Source organism: Urocitellus parryii, chromosome 1 (genome assembly GCF_045843805.1).
Source record: "Urocitellus parryii isolate mUroPar1 chromosome 1, mUroPar1.hap1, whole genome shotgun sequence".
NCBI lineage: Eukaryota > Metazoa > Chordata > Mammalia > Rodentia > Sciuridae > Urocitellus > Urocitellus parryii.
In genome coordinates, this window is record NC_135531.1 from 144795334 (window position 1) to 144814124 (window position 18791).

The 18791-nt window shown below is 37.7% G+C and overlaps 1 protein-coding gene across 2 annotated transcripts in view; it reads right to left on the bottom strand.

Annotated features, from left to right (window-relative positions):
* The window catches only part of Sox30 (SRY-box transcription factor 30), a 36169-nt gene extending 24478 nt beyond the window's left edge, over window positions 1–11691 (bottom strand). For both annotated transcript variants that reach the window (XM_026388285.2, XM_026388287.1), the window contains exons 1-3: window positions 10683–11691; window positions 9135–9374; window positions 7755–7934 (exon numbers count right to left, since the gene is read on the bottom strand). In XM_026388285.2, coding sequence (XP_026244070.2) covers window positions 7755–7934; window positions 9135–9374; window positions 10683–11691 — 1429 coding nt within the window. The remainder of the gene's footprint in view (window positions 1–7754; window positions 7935–9134; window positions 9375–10682) is intronic.
* Between the last annotated feature and the right edge of the window lie 7100 nt (window positions 11692–18791).

The window sequence follows — 18791 nt, forward strand, 5'->3', positions numbered from 1 at the left end:
TACTTATTCATAAGTTGAAAGCAGGAATATATACAAATGCTGGTAGGCATATATAATTTTTTCTAACAAATAATATAACTATCTGAAAGGTCATCTAGGAAAGGGAACAGGGCAGTTGAACAGTAGGAAAAGCTAGACTTTGATTTGGTATTATGTGAATTTTATAATTGAAATATATTAATTTTATTTTTAATATTAATAGAGTTTCAGAGTAGTAGTATGGGTCATTTTTCTTTTATATACTTCTGTATATTAAACTAAATTATAAATGACAATTTTGTTGGAAAAAAGTTAAGTGATAAACAACATTGTTTCACTTCATTGCATTCAACATGAATCCATAAGGAAATTTCCCAACAAAGTAAACTTAGCAAAGATCAACCATTTGTGACATATATTAAAGGAAATGCTATTTAGAGCAGGGCACAATGGGGATTATGGCAGAATTTTTAAAGTCAGGTAAACCAATTTTGAATTTTATCTTTCTGTTCCTGAAGACAGGATGCTGATTGATTTGCCTTTTATCCAAATGACATACCTATCCTTAATGTAACTAAATATTCCTAATGAAATACTGACAGAAGTCATAGAAATAGAGTAATACACAGTATATTCCAATGCAGCTAGCTGTCTGCATTGGAAAGAAAAAAAAGTGCAGTTCAAGAACAGACTGAAGTTAGGAATGTCTCTGTCAAGACCAAAAAATTATAGATCAGTCTTTCAACCATATCCAGATAACACCACCCTTTCTTTATTTCAGTTAATGCAGATAATTCCTCTCCTCATCCTGGAAATAGGGAATGAAGGGACACATGCATCTGTTTCAAGATGGCATCTGACCCAGTGAAGTAACAATAAAGTATGAATGAAGCTATCCTGATGCTCAGTTGATGAGGTAGCATGGATTAGTCCTCTCACCTGTGAGGCACAGGCTTTCGTCAGGCCTTTCCTGGTTTATCAAGCACAATTTCTTTCCTAATCCCCATTGTGCCCTGCTATAAATACCATTCCTCAAAACCTTACAAATCTATAACTATCACAAAACAGTGTAAATATTTTTATGTCCACCACCCCTACCACAATCACCAAGCTGGGCACTTGAGAGTGTATCCTCAGAATCTGGTTAATTAAAAAAAAAAAAAAAAAAAGAAGAAGGATTGGAGTGGATAAAAGAAGAAACTAACAAATCAGCCTAAAGATATAAACCTCCTCTGAAGTCGGGCTCTAACTTTCAAAATCTCTCAAGATTTTATAAATTGCATTATTTTTGTGCTCAAAACATTTACCAAAAATCTACCTCTGGTGCAGATTTCTTTTTCCTATAACCAGTACAAAAAGCTCTTAGTTTTCCGTAAAGAAGTAAACAAAAAGTAAATTATAAGAGCTGTACAGAACTATCAATAAAGTTTCAGTCACTGAGGAAGGGAGGGTTGTGTCTTTTACCAAATGTTCTTTTCTATCAAAAGTATTTATATAAAAGAAGAGGTGAAAATGAGGCATGGCACTATAATTATGCATTCATTTGATTCAAGTATTCATTAAGCAACTAAAATGTTCCAGGCACTTTTTGCTCTATGGTCATAAATTAGGTAGATAAGGAGTTATATGAAAGCATAGCATCATGTCAAAATTCAAGTCACATGAGTTCATGCATGCCTTTAATCCAAGAGACGTGGGAGGCTGAGACAGAAGGACTGCAAATTCAAGGTCAGCCTCAGGAACTTAGTGAGGCCCTAAGCAACTTAGCCTGACCCTGTCTCAAAATAAAAAATAAAAAGAGCTGGGATGTGACTCAGTGGTTAATTACCCCTGGGTTCAATCATTGATATTCCACCCACCAAAATCAAGGATGTTAAATAGGAGATTAAAGTCTGCAACATACAGTCACCACTGTTAAAACTGCCAATGAACAAGGAAGGTTTGTGAAAAAGACAGACCTCTAACCTATCAAACAACTATATATAGTAGAAATTAGCCAGTCAGAAACTAGTCAGTGCCTTGTTTACTCTTCTTCTAGGTTATATTTGCCAGCCTCCCTTGCAGTTAAGAGTGCCATGTAGATAAGGGCTACCTGGTAGAATGTAAACAGAAGCTATGTCCATCTCTTCTAGGACTGGCCCATGAAAGACTCTCACTCATGACCATCCATGTTCTTTTCCCTTCTGCAGGTCCAGGCACAACAGTACAGAGGCCTTAGATGCCATATATTAAAGATGGCAGAACCACAAATCAGGATCAGCTTGTCTATAAATTACCTTTTGGAAGAGAGCCACTTACCAATCAAAAATACCCCTTTTGGACTTTATATGCATAAAAAAATAAGCTTTGTGTTTAAACTGTTTTAAGAGCAAAAACCTATTGCACATGTTCAATGAAAGAAAGGTACAATCAATTTTTTGCTGTATGATTGGGATGAACAGTGAAGCAACAGAGTCGTGGCAGAAACTGACAGACCAATTTTTTTCTATAAGAGGTAATAATAAGAAGAGAACATGTATGGCATGTAGCTGGGGACAGACAGATGGGAAATGGAGAACTGAGAATAGTTAGACAATGCTAAGAAAAGTAGAGCTTAGGAAAAGACAAAGGTAATAAGGAGCAAAAGAAGACTTTGCAGATGACACACACCTGTAATCCCAGTGGCTCAGGAGGCTGAGACAGGAGGATTACAAATTCAAAGCCAGCCTCAGTAATTTAACAAGGTCCTAAACAACTCAGGGAGACCCCGTCTCTAAATAAAATATATAAAAGGGCTAGAGATGTGGCTTAGTGGTTAAATCTTCCTGGGCTCAATCCCTGGAACCAAAAAAAAATAGAAGACAACCAAGTGATTCCTCCTTCCCCACTTTACAAGAAAACTTACAAGAATTACATCACTTTTCAAGGAATGTTTTCGATACATTTGAGTTTCTTATGGACATAAAACTTTTCTGGAATGGATCTTAAGGCCTTGACAAGGACAAGTAGACCATCTTTTAAAAAAATGATATCAGAATTTTAACAATTATATCAGAATACAATTATATGATAATATAATCCTAACAGCATCAGAATCATGAAAATTTGTTTTCTTTTGTTCTGTTTTGTTTAAGCAAGAAATAGGTAAGCTAAAAATTCCATGCATTTACTATGAAAATATTAAATATTAGAAGTAGTAAACTTCTAAATTAAAAAGTTAGAGAAAACATATGAAAAATTTAGAGAAAACATTTTCTGAAGAGGAAAATGTCAACTAAGATTTAGTACAGGGGCTGGGGATGTGGCTCAAGCAGTAGCATGCTCGCCTGGTATGTGTGCAGCCCGGGTTCGATCCTCAGCACCACATACATAGAAAGATGTTGTGTCAAAGAAAGATGTTGTGTCTGCCGAAAACTAAAAAATAATATTAAAATTTCTCTCTCTCTCTCTCTCTCTCAAAAAAAAAAAAAGATTTAGTACAGAAAACCAATTTCAGGCTTGACAAATGAAATGCAGAAGACACAATAATATAATAAGAAAATTCATACAAGTGCAAAGTGACATTTAAAAATAAACTAAAATATGGTTTCTAAGAAGTTCTAAATCCTTTAACTACATTTGAATACTAATACTAATATAAAATGAAGATGCTGGCATAACTAGCAAAGACATTTGATAAAATACACCCACAGAGAATTCTGGACTATCATGCTATAAAGCACTTTCAGTTATTAAAAACAGGAAAAGATCTTGGAATATAGCATTAAATGTGAGAGGCAGAGAAAATAATGCCTTGGATTTAAAAATAATACCAGACAAGAAAGTTACTATAAATTGTATCAAAGATATAGTAAAATTAGTTTAATTTGTATCTACCTTTTCCACAACTACCTCATGAACACTTTGATTCCACAGAAACTATAAAAATCATCTTTATATTTTGTTCAAAACACAGATCTACAATAGTTACTTAATAAATATAAGGCAGCAGAAAGGACAGATAGGCAGGCAAACAAATATGGTTTTAGAATTTATTCAGAAAACATCTGAGATAGCAAAATTCACCAAAATAGGGAGAATATCAAATTACACTTCCAATCTTCAAATAGATTGAAGAGCCAAAAGGGATAAAAATATGCTAGGAAGACCTGCACAAATTATTGCTTATTAGAACAGGGTTAGTAGAATACACAATAAAATGTAATAAGCTTGATTAGGTGTCAATAATAGAGAAAGATACTAAAAAGCCAATGAATTCAGTGGGTTAAATATGGTGCAGTAGTAATCATAGCATTTCTAAATTCAAATTCCTCAGTAATAAGAAAAAAAATTCACCCTGGGATTATTTCCTTTTGGAACTCAAATGTTCAATAAGGTGAGAAGACTGATAAGGCTAACTAAAACGAAAGGTTAAAGAAAGTTGAGGGTTATTTTATATGATAAATGCTAAAAACACAGAAGAAAAAAATATGTACTCCCAGATCAGCAGCTGCCATGACTAACTGTCCAAAATCAAATCGATCCCATTAAAAGCTTGTCCTAATGTGCAAAACAAATAAATTCAAATATTGTAAGTTATATTCAAATAAAAATTAGCACTAAGGAAAGCTTAAGTAACCAGGTCTGAGAGATCTCAAAGTCAATATGAATTGACTTTCTAAATATTTTAACAGAAAGAAGAAAATCAATGGAATCATTTAGTCATTATAATACAAAAGACGAGAGAGACTCAATAAACTCCTTCCTACTGAAGACCTTACAAAGATTTCTAAATCCTAATTAACTTTGACAGCAGCTAGTTGAAGAATATTAGGTTAACTACAGTAAGATGGCAAGTTCACAAAATGTTTTAATCCAAGAGAACAGAATGAATAAAAATAATCTTAGGTAGTAATCATCTAAGAATTATAGTAAAATTTAAAGGCAAAACTGATAAAATATTAGATAAAGTGAATACAAAATGGCCTCTTCCAAAAGCATTTTTGGAAAGTCAACAAAACTTCTGGCTATTGAAAATGCTGGCCTTGAGTACTCTAGCTTGGTAAGTCTATTTTCTACACCCAAAACCTGATCAAATCAATACACTATCAAGTTAGAATACAAAACTTGCTAGAAAAAAAAAATAGAATATAAATTGTTTTTTTAAGAGAAGAGTCACACTACTCTGAATCTCTCTTCCATGGAAATAAAACAAATGTGCTTAAAAAATGAAATTTCCATGACTTTATATTTAGAATATAAAAGTAGTTGAAAGAAACAACAAAAGAGGGAGGTATAAAAATTATCATCTGTAGATGACGAGAAAGTAAAACTGATTCCTCAAAAGATCTGTGCTACAATTTGTTATTAACAGTTTTACAAATTACTTAGAATTTGAAATATTTCAGTGAAATTTGCAAGTTATACTAACTCCTCTAAGTAATATAACACGCTGATGAGAACAGCTTTCAGATAACATATTTAAAATCTGTATGATTAGACAGCATAGTAGCATATAAATATTTATTATTAAGATAGGTATCTGGGAAAATAATTCTCAAACTATGTTTATAAAATAAAATTCTCTAATTGTTATTTGAGATCCAAGAATGGAATATTTACTGATATTAGTTCCCACCATAAAAAAGGCTATTGTTAAAAATAAATCATTACCTTGTCTTTGGTTATTATTGTGTATGATTATAAATTTCTTCCTATAATTCTGTCTACCAATCTTATATATAACATCACAGATGAAAGAACCTGGGCAACATTAGAAGAAAACCTCCCAGTTTTCTCATAACTTTGTATGGAATAAAATTAATATAGTATATTATTAATTTCTATTGCTTCAAATAAGAACATTGATAAAAACGTTTTTTAGAAAGCATACAGTATTTAAGGAGGCTGAGGCAGGAGGATCTTGAGTTCAAAGCCAGCCTCAGCAATGACAAGATGACTAAGCAACTCAGTGAGACTCTGTCTTTAAATAAAATACAAATTGGGGCTAGGGATGTGGCTCAGGAGTTGAGTGACACTGAGTTCAATCCCTGGTACCCACCACCTCAAAAAAAAAAAAAAAGAAAGAAAGAAAGAAAGAAAACAAAAAGATAGTATTTAACAGTGGATGCAGCAGATCTAAATGAAGTCTTAGGAATAAAATGGAGAAACATGTATTATGAAAATAGAAATCACAAATAACATAGCATGCTGGGCATAGTGGCACGTTCCTATAGTCCCAGCTATATAAGAAGCTGAGGCAGGAAGATTGCAAGTCCTCAAAAATAAAAAATAAAGGGCTGGAAGTGAAATAAGCCAGACTCAGAAAGTCAATGATCATATGTTCTCACATGTGGAAACTGGAGAGAAAAAAAGGGAAAATAAGTGGGAAGATGCCATGAAAATATAAAGGAGACCAGTAGACAAAGGGGACTAGAAGGAGGGAGGAGAAAAGGGTAAACAGAGTTACTTCTGGGAATGAAACTGACCAAATCATTTTAAATGCATGTAACTTAACAAAAAAAAAATCCCACTATTACATATAATTATAATGTACCAATAAAATAAATAGATAAATATCTGGGACAGTTGTAGATTGCCCAAGTTCAATCCCCAATATCACAAAAAGAAAAAAAAAAGCATGAAAACAAAGAAAATAAAGACAGACATAAATAAGCCTATTTTAAAATACAAGATTAAAGGCAATACTACCAAACGGTAAAGAGTAAGAGTACCTGACTATGCTGGGAGGGGAAAAAGATTACAAGATTAACTTTCTGAATCTTTTTCTTGAGTGTAGGCATCTTGGATATGGCTTTATTGCTACTGATTGCTAAAATGATACAGTAAAAGAAACATTGGAAATGCTTAAAATGCTAATAAGTTAATTTCCAAGATATCTATACCTCTCATAGGGGTAGATTTGTCATCAGGAAGACGTTAACAAGTGATAGCAAACAGTCAATGGATAAAGCTCTTCCTAAGAGCTTTTTTATATGGTTATTTTACATGGTTAAAATGAGTTCAGGATGATGGATAGCCTAATACAAGTTATTAAGATACAAGGTACTCAATTTTGAGCTCCTACAATCAGTAGATAGACATGTTATAAAGAACTGATAATAGAGCCAGGCACTGTGGTACACACCTGTAATCTCAACTACTCAGGAGTCTGAGGCAGGAGGATCAAAAGTTCAAGGTCAGCCTCAGCAACTTAGTGAGACCCTGTCTCAAAATAAATAAAAAGGACTGGTGATGTAGCTCAGTAGTTGAGTACCCCTGTATTCAATCCCCAATACCACAAATAAATAAACTGATAATAGAGAATAAATTTAGAGAGAAAGAATACAATAACCCAAACAAATATTTTACAGAAAATGAATAACTTCCACTGCATTTCTAGGGCATCAAGAGAATGGTCTTTAACAGATCAGTGTTATTACTAAGTTCCAGAACAGGATGCCTCATACCCCATTAGTGAGATTTTCTTTTATGCTAAGAGTGAAAAGACACTCCTACTTCCTACTAAATTACGCCAGTCATTTCCTGCATTATCTGACTAATCTAAGGGCTCATCCTGACTTGCTTAAAAGGTGAGGTTTTACACATTTGCTACTCTGGCAAACCAAGTATTTTGTGGTCTACTGAAATTTTTCCATCTCCTATTTAATGTTCTTTTTTTTGATTCCCCTCCCTTAATATTGTTGTTCTAAATTCTAAGCCTAATATCTACACCTCTCAGAAACAAAATTTCAACTTGAGCTAAAATTTTCATGCAGCTATTTAAAAAATAGTAATCTACAATAAAACCAACTCACCAACTGGATGAGTGATGGTGTTCTGTAGGCTGGGAATTACCACAGAGTAGGTAGGTGAGCGATAAGAATAAATTGTTGTAGGATTTGTAGAGATAATATTCTGTGTGGTACCAGAAAATACATTGGAAACACTTAGAGGGAAGCGTTTTCGCTTCCCTGGACGAGGCTGATAAACCCAACCTATAGAAGAAGATAGACTGTTTTTAATATAAAAGTACAGACTAATTAGCCTTTAAATAATTCTTTTTTGTTAAATTAGAAATGTAATATAATTCAAAGTTTTTAAAAGCATATTTTCCAGTTCTATAATAAAATTTCTGTGAATGACTCCTCCATTGTGCAAGTTAACATATATATGCACATAGCTTCTAACTAGTTGTCACTTTTGTAACCCATAGCTGAAAGTCAAATGTCTTATATATAGTGACACACTGAATTGTAGCAGAATCTACCTCAAAGCCATTGAGTTTAAATCCAAAAGCCATTCCTCTCCTATTTTTATTTTTCCTAAAGCAATGTCTCCCCATAAGACTTTATTCATTTCCTCCTGTTTCTTCCCTTTCCATAAGATAAAATTGTCTATAATAGACATTAATAACTAGTCACTATTTTTATGCTTAAAAAAGAGTCACTCTTCTAAACCTAGCAATTTCCTTCCAAAGTCAGAAGAATAACATTAGGGCAATTGTAGCTAATGCATAACTAGAAGAATCACTGATTCTCTGTAGTTACTACCTCTGATCTTCCCTCCTAAGACGCCTCGCTCATATTTTGAGGGAAAAAAACTAATTCTTTTGAATTCTGTGTAGTTATGTTAGCCATATACTGTGTAATTACTTAAGCTTAATCTCAACATCATTGCTGCTGGGAAATAATCAGATTCATTTAATTATAACATGAAGGGAATAAGTGTATCAATCAAAAGACAGGATGATGTTCTGATAACCATATAATATGGTATTAGTCCTTGCTTTTTCACTATCTTTTAAGTACATACTGTACAATTTCTGCTGCCATGATTTTAATATATCCAGTATACCCCAGAAATGTAGATATTTATTGTCATTAAATTTATGCCATTATCTATATATGTTTCTGTCTAGGTTTAATCAAAACTACAGTAAAACTGTATGTCCCCTGGTTTGCATTAGTTGGTAAATATGAGACCACTCAGATATCCCCCACTTATTTCCATTTAAGAAAACTTATGCTTTGTATATCAATCATTACTATAATAATGGTCACTATTCCCTTTCTTGCACATTATCAGATTAGGAAAAAATTACACATTTTTGTCCTTCCATCTCAACCTAATTTAGTCTGTATTTAAATAAATTTAAAATAAGTTAGAAAGAGACTTTGTTTATTTCATTTGATTACCAGGAAATTCCTCTCTGTGCTTTTCTTTAATCTTTTGTGCTTCATCATAATAAGGTTTCTTTTGTTCTTCACTAAGTTTGTTCCACTCTAACCCGAGCTGGACACTGATTTCTGCATTGTTGGCCGCTGGGTTAGCTTTGGCTAGTGCTGGCCGGTGAATTCTTGCCCAAACCATAAATGCATTCATGGGTCGCTTCACGTGACCATTTCTGTCCTTACTGAAGGGAGTATCTGGTATTCCTACATGACAAAAATTAAGAGACTAAATTAATGTGACACACATACAACCATAAAGTGAAGTGTACCTTCATCTATACTTATTAAGTATCCAAAGAAATTATACACTTCAATACAGCCAAAGAATCACTAATATTCCAGAATTCCTTATAATCCCTGAACTCAGCATTCAAAACTACAGCTTAGAAGGACTCTTTTGATGAAATAATAATGTTGAAGACACAGTAAATTGCTGGTTTATTATTCCTTTGAGCTTTATTAAAACCTCTAACAATAATTAACATTTATTTACCACTAAAAAACACTCCATCATTAGAGGAGAAAAACTATGACTTATTGAGGACTATAAGTCTACCATTAAGTAGATGTTATCTATATGTCTAAAGGAACTAATTTACATGGTGCTATAATGTCCTTTGAAGCAAAAATACTTATAATAATACTATATTAATTGTATTTCACTGTGATGGTGAAGCTCCTGTCCAACTAAACTATGTTCTACAAGATAAACAGGAAAAAATAAAAAGAGTCACAGCTTGTTCAAATAAAGAAAATTGGCTAGCTTCACATTTCTATGCAGTTCATAAAAATACTGTCTGTAAACTTCCTATATTTTTCTCTTTATTTTTCTTTACTTTATTATTAAAGTAAAGGATAGAAATGTAGTGTAAAGATAACTATTCTATTATTTCTTTTAGACAATGAAAGCAAAGTCAAAACTAGGGAAGATAAAAACAAGCAAATAAGGTGGGTAGGTGAAATCAATAAAGTAAAAACAAACAATAAACATAAAAGTGTTTAGAAAACACAATAAAAATAGAAAGTGTCCTGAAAGTTTTTAGACTAGTTACATTTAATCATTTGTTTTCTCCTAGAAAAACGTTTATTGTTCATTTTTGAAGAAGATAACCTCCAAAATGGGTATAAACACTGTTTCTTCTATTTCTTAATACTTAGTATTGACCTACTATAATAGGATATATTTAATGTTGATTTTTTGTAGCATATAAACTGAAGGCTTTGCCACTGTCTAGCAAGAATATTTCTATTTTTCTTTTGTGTGTACAAAAATTAGCTAAATCTTATTGCTTACTGGTCCTTAAAACATTCTTTAAAACTATGTGGGACTCTTGAATGTGTTAAGTGTATTTTACTGGTATACGTACAAGTCAATCAGAAGTGATACCTGTGCAGACTAAGAATCAGTTCCATGATTTTATTTTTCTAGTTTAGGCTTCTGAACTGCTGACATGTCTGCTATGGGGCAACATAGGCGAAGTTTGAAAACCAGATTCCCCTGCCGTCTAATACCTGCATCTGAGGGAAGCACGGTGAGCGGGACATCTTTGGTTTCAATTTTTACAGAAGGCTCCAATAAGGATTGCATTTTAATAGGCACTGGTGTCAGGGGAACCTTGGTCAACCTTATCAGCTCAGAAGGTGGAGGTCCCTGAAATTGGATCCGGGCCCCCGGGGAGACAGTGTGGAGAGTCAAAGGGATCCTGAGGTCCTGCTGGTGCGGCCCAAAAGCACTAGACGGCTGGGCTAGGATGACCTCCTTGCTGCCATGGCCCAAGCCATTGGAGGCCGGTTCCGCGCCCAGCCTGCAGTCCTCCAAGAGTCTCTCGGGCTCCTCAGTTTTGATGACTCCTTCTCCGACAGCTGTCAGGCTTTTGCCTTCCCTGCCTTTTGCTGCATCCATCAAGACCTCCTCGGCCTCCAGCTTGCCCTTCTTCTCGTCTCCTCTGCGGCTGTCGAGGGCCAGCCCGGTGCCTTCCACTTTGGCCGCTCTGCAAGCTCTAGGGCCCGCCTCGACCGCCCTCCGAGGGCCGGTAGACGGGTCCAAGGCGGGTCCCAGCTCCTGCTTCTCCGCCTTGATCTGCAGCGCCCGCGGCTGCACCGGACGCAGCTCGGGCCTGCAGGGGGCGCCCTCGGACGCGGGAGGAGGCGGCAACAGCAGCAGCTCCGACCTCAGCTGCAGCAGCCGCGCCTGCGCGGGCGAGACGGCGGCGCCTTCGTCCTGGGCCTGAGGCAGTAGTGGCCCCGGCGGTAGCAATAACACCTGCTCCGGCTTCACCTGAAGCAGCCGCCTTGCGGTGGACTGGACGCTCGACGCCGGGGCCTCTCCGCACGACGAGGCCACCGTCGCAATGGCGGCCCCGCACGGGGCCGGCGGCGACGGAGGAGGCTCGGCGGCCGCCGCCCGAAAGGCAGTGCCCTCGACCGGCAGCGGGGGCGGAGCGGGGCGCAACCGGCGAGGTGGGGTCGCCCGTGGCAGTTGGCGCGGCTGAGGCGGCGGCTCCGGCCTGGCTCTCTCCATAGGGGGGAGGGGGGCGCCCCGGCCTGCGCCCGGCCGGGATTGTGAGCTCAGCCGTTTGTTGGCGACCTTCCCCCTCCCCCTTTCGGTTAAGACCCTTCCAAGGCCTTTGCTACCCAGAACTCTACGCGGTTCAAAATGCAGCCTCCGTCTCAGCCTCGTCCAATCGGAAGCGTCCCGCCGCCCCGGGCACACCAATCGCAGGCACGTTCTTTGGCTCCTCCCGCCTTTCGCTCTTGCCTCGTGCAGAAGCCTCGAATCACCCGAGATAGCCGGAGCAGCAGCACGTGTTCCCCATTTTCCCCCTCTGACTCTCCCTCTCTCTTCCGGAGTTCTCTTCCGGCCGTTGTCCTTAGTTACCCCTCCCCCGCCGGGAGCACCGACAATGGCGTTGCCCTGGAGACGGAGCTGTTCCAAGCTACTGACCTCCAGGGATAAAGCCGTGAACCTCCTACGTGGGCTGGGAACGAGGCCTTGTGCCTGCGCTTTGCAAGGACGACGGTGAACATCGACAGGACGTCGGGATCCTCATCGAGGAGGTGTGGGGGGAATTTCCAACTTCTCAGTAACCCTATTTGTTGAAAGCTTGGGGATGACATTCAATTTACTGTGGTTATTGTGTTATGAAACTTTCAATTGCCAGGTCTTTTGGGCCCTATTTCCCGAATACACACCAAAGTCATCCGTTTCTTTGGGGCTTCATGGCTGTTACCCCATTTTAAGCTTCCACCATCTTTCACCCAGATCCTTCCATAGTCCTATAAATAGTCTTGCTTTTCACTCTTGTCCCACTACAGCTGCCAAAGTCCTTTAAAAGTACAAATCTAGTCAGTCACATCATTTCCCTATCTGTAGCTTCCCACTGTCCACGTGTCCAAATTCCTTGGCAAAACCTTTTAAGTGTCCAAATGTCTTGGGCTTTACCTCCTATTATTGTTCATCACTCCAGCTCTGTGTGCTTCAGCCATATCCTCCCCTGCCCCCTTATCATTGTTACATACCACAGGTCCTTTTTACATACCCAGGATGCTGTTCCTCCCTTGGTATCTTGGTATCTTGGTAGCTCAGTCGAATTTCCTTTATGTACTCATACCTCCATCACTTCCTTTAAAGGGCTTATCACAATTGGTAATTATATATTTCTTTATGTGACTGTACTGCCTCCCCCACTTGGCTATAAAACTTCCTTAGGGCAGAACTGCTCATCTTTTGTGCAGCATTGAATCCTCAGTGATTACCATTAAGCCTGGAATACAGTAAGCATTCAGTAAATACTCGATGAACAAATGAGAACTTCCTTTATTAAGGTCTTCCTTTTTCTATGGGCACTATTTCAGTCATTTCTATGTTTATTCCTTCTTTTAGGATTGCATTTATATTTCCATTACACATCAAGAGAAAGAGAAATCTGGCATTAACATTTGCTACATTTCTCAACTAAAAGCTACAGATTTATTTTGCAGTAGATGATTTTTGCAACCATGATATTTCTCAAAGAAGACCAACTCTAATTCTCTATAGTCCTCTATTGCTAAATATGGTGAACAGAAGTTTTTAACACCTACAGGCAGACAAGGGCAATGGTTTTTTTTGAGCATTTTAATCTCAGGAACCCTTTACACCCATATAAACTGTTGAAAATCCCAAATGTTTTTTTTTTTTTTTTGGTGTGGATTTTATCTGTCAATATTACCATATTATGAAAGGAAAAAAATTAAAGTTAGCAGCTCATTTAAAATATCAATCCTTTACGTGTTAACATAACACATTTTCATGAGGGGAAAAGTCCAATTTTTTCACAGAATAGCATTGTGGATCTAATGTATGGCTTTTAAAAATAGTTGGATTCCCACATCTTCTGCATTCGTTTTCTTATGATTCCCATCATAGATCATTTAGGCTTTGGGAAACTTTATTGTACACTCATGAGATGATGAAGAAAAAATAACAAATATTATCAGAACTATTATGCGAATAGTCAATCTAGCAAACTCTCTGAAAGGGTCAGTCCCTATGGCACTTTGAGAACTACCCAACTAAAGTTTAAATGAAAAAATGGGTTGTGGGCATAAGCAGAGGTTGACAAGAGAGGCAAATAAATCAAGTTACTTTGGATTTTCTTCAATGTTGTAGTTTATATTCCAATCTGATTTGCTGAAAATAGGTTGACAATGCATGCATGGATTGATTTCTGAACTCTATTCTGTTCCTTCCTTCTATATGCCTATCTTTATTCCAGTACCACAGTCTTTATTACTGTAGCTTTATGGTAAATTTTGAAATTAGGTTATTTAAGTTCTTGAACTTTGTTTTCAAAATTACATTGGCTTGGGCTGGGGTTGTGGCTCAGCGGTAGAGGGCTCACCTCGCATGTGGGAGGCCCTGGGTTCAATCCTCAGCACCACATAAAATAAATAAATAAGTGAAATAAAGGTATAAAAAAAGATAAGCTTTAAAAACATTTCATTGGCTTTTCTCAGTCCTTAACATTTAAAATGTAAACATTAGGATTCTTTTATCAATTTAGTCTGGTATTTAAATAGGAATTGTATTGAATCTGTGGATCAATTTTAGGGAAGCTGTCAACTGAAAAATATTGAATTTTCTGATTTGCAAAAGTGGAACCTGTCTTCATTTATTTAGTTCTTTATTTTTTTAAAAGAGAGAGAGAGAAAGAGAATTTTTTAATATTTATTTTTTAATTTTTGGTGGACACAACATCTTTTTTATTTTATTTTTATGTGGTGCTACCGCTTGAGCCACATCCCCAGCCCAAGTTCTTTACTGACAATGTTTGATAATTTTCAGTGTACATTTCCACACTTGCTTTCATTAAATATATTCTTTTATTCTTAATTATTTTGGATGCTCTTACAAATGTAATTATTTGCTTATTTTCATTTCTTATTTATTTTATATTGATTTGGGGGGCAGGTATTGGGGATTGACCTCAGGTACACTTTACCTACTGAGTTACACCCAGCCCTTTTTATTTTTAATTTTGAGACAGAGTCTCATTAAGTTGCTGATGGTCTCACTGAATTGCTGAGGCTGGCCTCAAACTTTGTGATCTTCCTGCCTCAGCCTCCTGAATTGCTGGGATATATTGATTTTTGATTTTTATTTTCTTGCCTTATAGCACTAGCTGGAACCTCCAGTCTAATGTTGAACAAAATTGATGAGAGTAAACATCCTTGCCTGTTACGAGCCACAGCAAAAATATTGATACAGGCACTTTTGGATTTTATGACTGCCAGCCAGCAATTCACATTCATATGGTAATTGGACTCATGCTGTCTAGCTGGGCCCATTTTCAGGACTCAGGTTACTCATGTCACTCTTGTAATGGGAGAGTTCCCATTGGTTGGGAAAGGATGGTAGGAGGGTGTTCCGGGGGAAGGGGAAACCCCCCGGCTCAGGTAGAACACACACGTGGCGGACCCACCTGTTAGGGGACGCACATGGCCTCTCTCTAAATAAAACTTTGTCTCAGTTTGACTGGCTTGTGTTTTTGTGCCCAACCGGGTTGCAAGATTGCAAGCCCGCGTGCACTGACAGCTCAGCAGGGAATCGCTCAGCAGGGGTGCCGCAGGCAGTGCTCGGCAGCAGGAGCGGGACTCAGCCGGCCCGGGGCCGGGCAGTTTGCGACATTTTGGTGGCCCTGTACCGGGAACGCCCAAAATTTAAAGGTGAGTAATATCGCTCGCCCCTAAGGAAAGGCGACAGAATGGGTATTTCTGTTTTGATTTATTCTGCTCTTATTTCAGGCTCTCTAGCCTTACAATTTTTTCAGACGAGTTGGGATAAATGGTTAACTCAAGGTTTGAAGTTATTCGGCCCTGAGAGAGAGAAAATTGACATAATCATTTTCCTCCTCTCCGTTTCTGTTTCATTCTGTTTTGGCTTTCTTCTATCCTATCTTATTGGGTTACGTTACCTTTATAGTAGATTAGAATCTAGTAAAAAACAAACCGAAAAACTGTTAAGTAAATTGTTAGAGGTCCAAGCCATGGCAGAAAACATATTAGGTCAAGCAAAACAAAAGGTCTCTCAAGCTAGTCAGATAGAAGAAAATTTGAACAAGGCAAGCTCAGGGAAAAAATGGTCGTCAGATAGGGAGGCTGCTACTAACTCCGTTCCACCACCAGAGGGCATAGTTCAACCAACAGCTTTACCTGCCTCCATAGATGATGAACGGAATCCTGAGGCGGGACCCCAAAAACTAGCATGCCCTGTAGTTGAGCAGGGAGAAGAAAAAGAACGAGTTTACCGTGCCTTAGATTTCAAAATAATAAAGCAATTAAAGGAAGCTGTAGCAGCCTACGGCCCGGCCGCTCCCTTCACAGTCAGTATGGTCGAATCTATTACCGGCTGGAACTTAACACCAGCAGATTGGGCTAACGTGTGTAATTCTGTGCTAAATAGAGGACAGTATTTATTATGGAAAATTGCCAATGAGGAATTTTGCAAGGAGACAGCTAGGCGAAATGCAGAAGCAGGTTACCCTGAACGAGACCTGAAAATGTTACTGGGAAAAGAGGAATTTCAAGAGCAAATGCAACAGCTCAGATATGATCCTGGCGTATACGCTCAGGTCGCTATAAATGCAATTAAGGCATGGAAAACTTTAAAGGGACAAGGGGATTTTCAAGGTCAACTATCTAAGATAATACAAGGAGTTAATGAGCCCTACGCTGACTTTGTAGCTAGACTTATTGAAGCAGCCTCTGAGACATTTGAAAATACAGAACAGGCAATGCCATTTATAAAACAGCTGGCTTACGATCAAGCAAATCGTTGCTGCAAAGAGGTCATTAGACCATGGAAACAGGAAGATTTAAACACATATATTAAATTATGTAGAGACATTAATGAACAAGGACAAGTCATGGCAGCTGAAGTAAAACAGGCTTTAAGTACCAAGCCAAAAACATGCTATAATTGCAATCAAGAAGGGCATTTTAAAAGAAATTGCCCCATAGGAGGAGGGTTTAACAAAGCTAGGTATCAAAAGAGTAGAATCCCGGGTATTTGCCCACGATGCCATAGAGGGAGACATTGGGCTAATGAATGCCATTCTCAAACCACCATAGAGGGTATTCCGTTATCAAAAAATGGACAAAGACCAAGTGTCTACCCACGATATCGTGGAGAAAGGCATCAGGCCCCGTTGTCAAAAAACGAATTGGAGGGCCCAATGCCCCGGGGCCCAAAACCACAAATATACGGGGCAATGGAGGAACCCAGCAGCACCATCAAGGTGGTGCCCAGGACGCATTATCCATCAGATCCCTCATCAGACAGACTAGAGGGAGCGCAGGGTTGGACATCTGTGCCTCTGCCAGAGCAGTATTAACTCCAGAGATGGGAGTTCAAATCATTCCCACAGGAATAAAAGGACCTCTTCCCCAGGGAACAGTAGGCTTATTATTAGGACGCAGTTCTTCTACACTTAAAGGACTTATGATAAGTCCTGGGGTAATTGATCCCGATTATGAGGGTGAAATAAAAATCATAGCTAGTTCTCCAAGAGGTATATCAGTAATTTCATCAGGAGATAGAATAGCACAGTTATTAATAATACCAAGCCTACATGATAAATTTTCCAGTTGTAATGTAGAAAGAGGTTCCAAGGGATTAGGCTCCACAGGTGTAGATTGGGCTATGCTATCTTTAAATTTAGATTCTCGCTCTATGCTAAAATTAAATATTCAAGGGCATGATTTTAATGGACTGCTGGACACAGGCGCTGACCTCAGCATCATATCTCGCCAGGAATGGCCTAAACATTGGCCATTACAGCAAGCAACCCAAACGCTTAGAGGCCTAGGAGTGGCAACTAATCCCCATAGAAGTGCAATGGTATTAGATTGGAGGGATCCTGAAGGATGTGAAGGAACTATACAGCCCTATGTATTGGACCATCTCCCCATAAATTTATGGGGACGAGACGTCCTAGATCAATTAGGATTGACATTAACAAATAACGTCAATCCTAACGCGCCCACTACTAGGGCAAAACAAGGCTTTAGAAAAGAAAAGAGATTAAGAAATCAAGAACAAGATATAACAGCACCAATTCAAGTAGATCAAGAGATAGATAAACATGGATTGGGTTTTCAAAAAGGGCCACTGAGACAATCAAAATTACTTGGAAATCAGAAAGACCAGTGTGGGTTCCTCAGTGGCCCCTAACTAAAGAAAAGATACAAGTAGCCCATGATCTGGTCAAACAGCAATTAGCGGAAGGACATATACAACCTTCCGTATCTCCCCATAATACTCCCATTTTTGTTATTAAAAAGAAATCTGGTAAATGGAGATTATTACAAGATTTAAGAGCCATTAATAATGAGATGGTTATTATGGGACCTGCTCAATCAGGGATTCCCCAACTGTCTGCTTTACCAAAAACGTGGCATGTTCTAGCTATAGATATTAAAGATTGTTTCTTCTCAATTCCAATTCACCCCGAGGATAGTCCACATTTTGCATTTACTATCCCTGCACTGAATCATGAAGGTCCTGATCAGAGATATGAATGGAAAGTACTCCCTCAAGGGATGGCTAACAGCCCAACTTTGTGCCAAATTTAATGTTGATAAAGCAATCCAGCCACTTAGAAATCAAAACCCTGAACTACAGATATTTCACTATATGGATGATGTGTTAATGGCACATAAAGATAAAAACACATTGCTAGAATGTTATGCCACGCTTACAAACTTATTAAAAAATTATAATCTAGAGATAGCAATAGATAAAGTACAATTAAATCTTCCAATTAATTATTTAGGAGTTCTATTATCCTCAACCATGGTCCGTCCACCAAAAATTCAAATACGAGTAGATCAACTCAAATCACTTAATGACTTTCAAAAGTTATTGGGAGATATAAATTGGATAAGGCCTTATCTAGGCATACCAACAGGAGAATTAGGACCTTTATTTGATATTTTAAAAGGTCCATCAGATCCAAATTCACCCCGCATGTTAACGCCTGAAGCTAGAAAGGCATTAAAAATCATTGAAACATATATGGAAAATATGCATTTGGATAGAATTGATATAAGTTTGCCTTTATTATTTATTGTATTACCGAC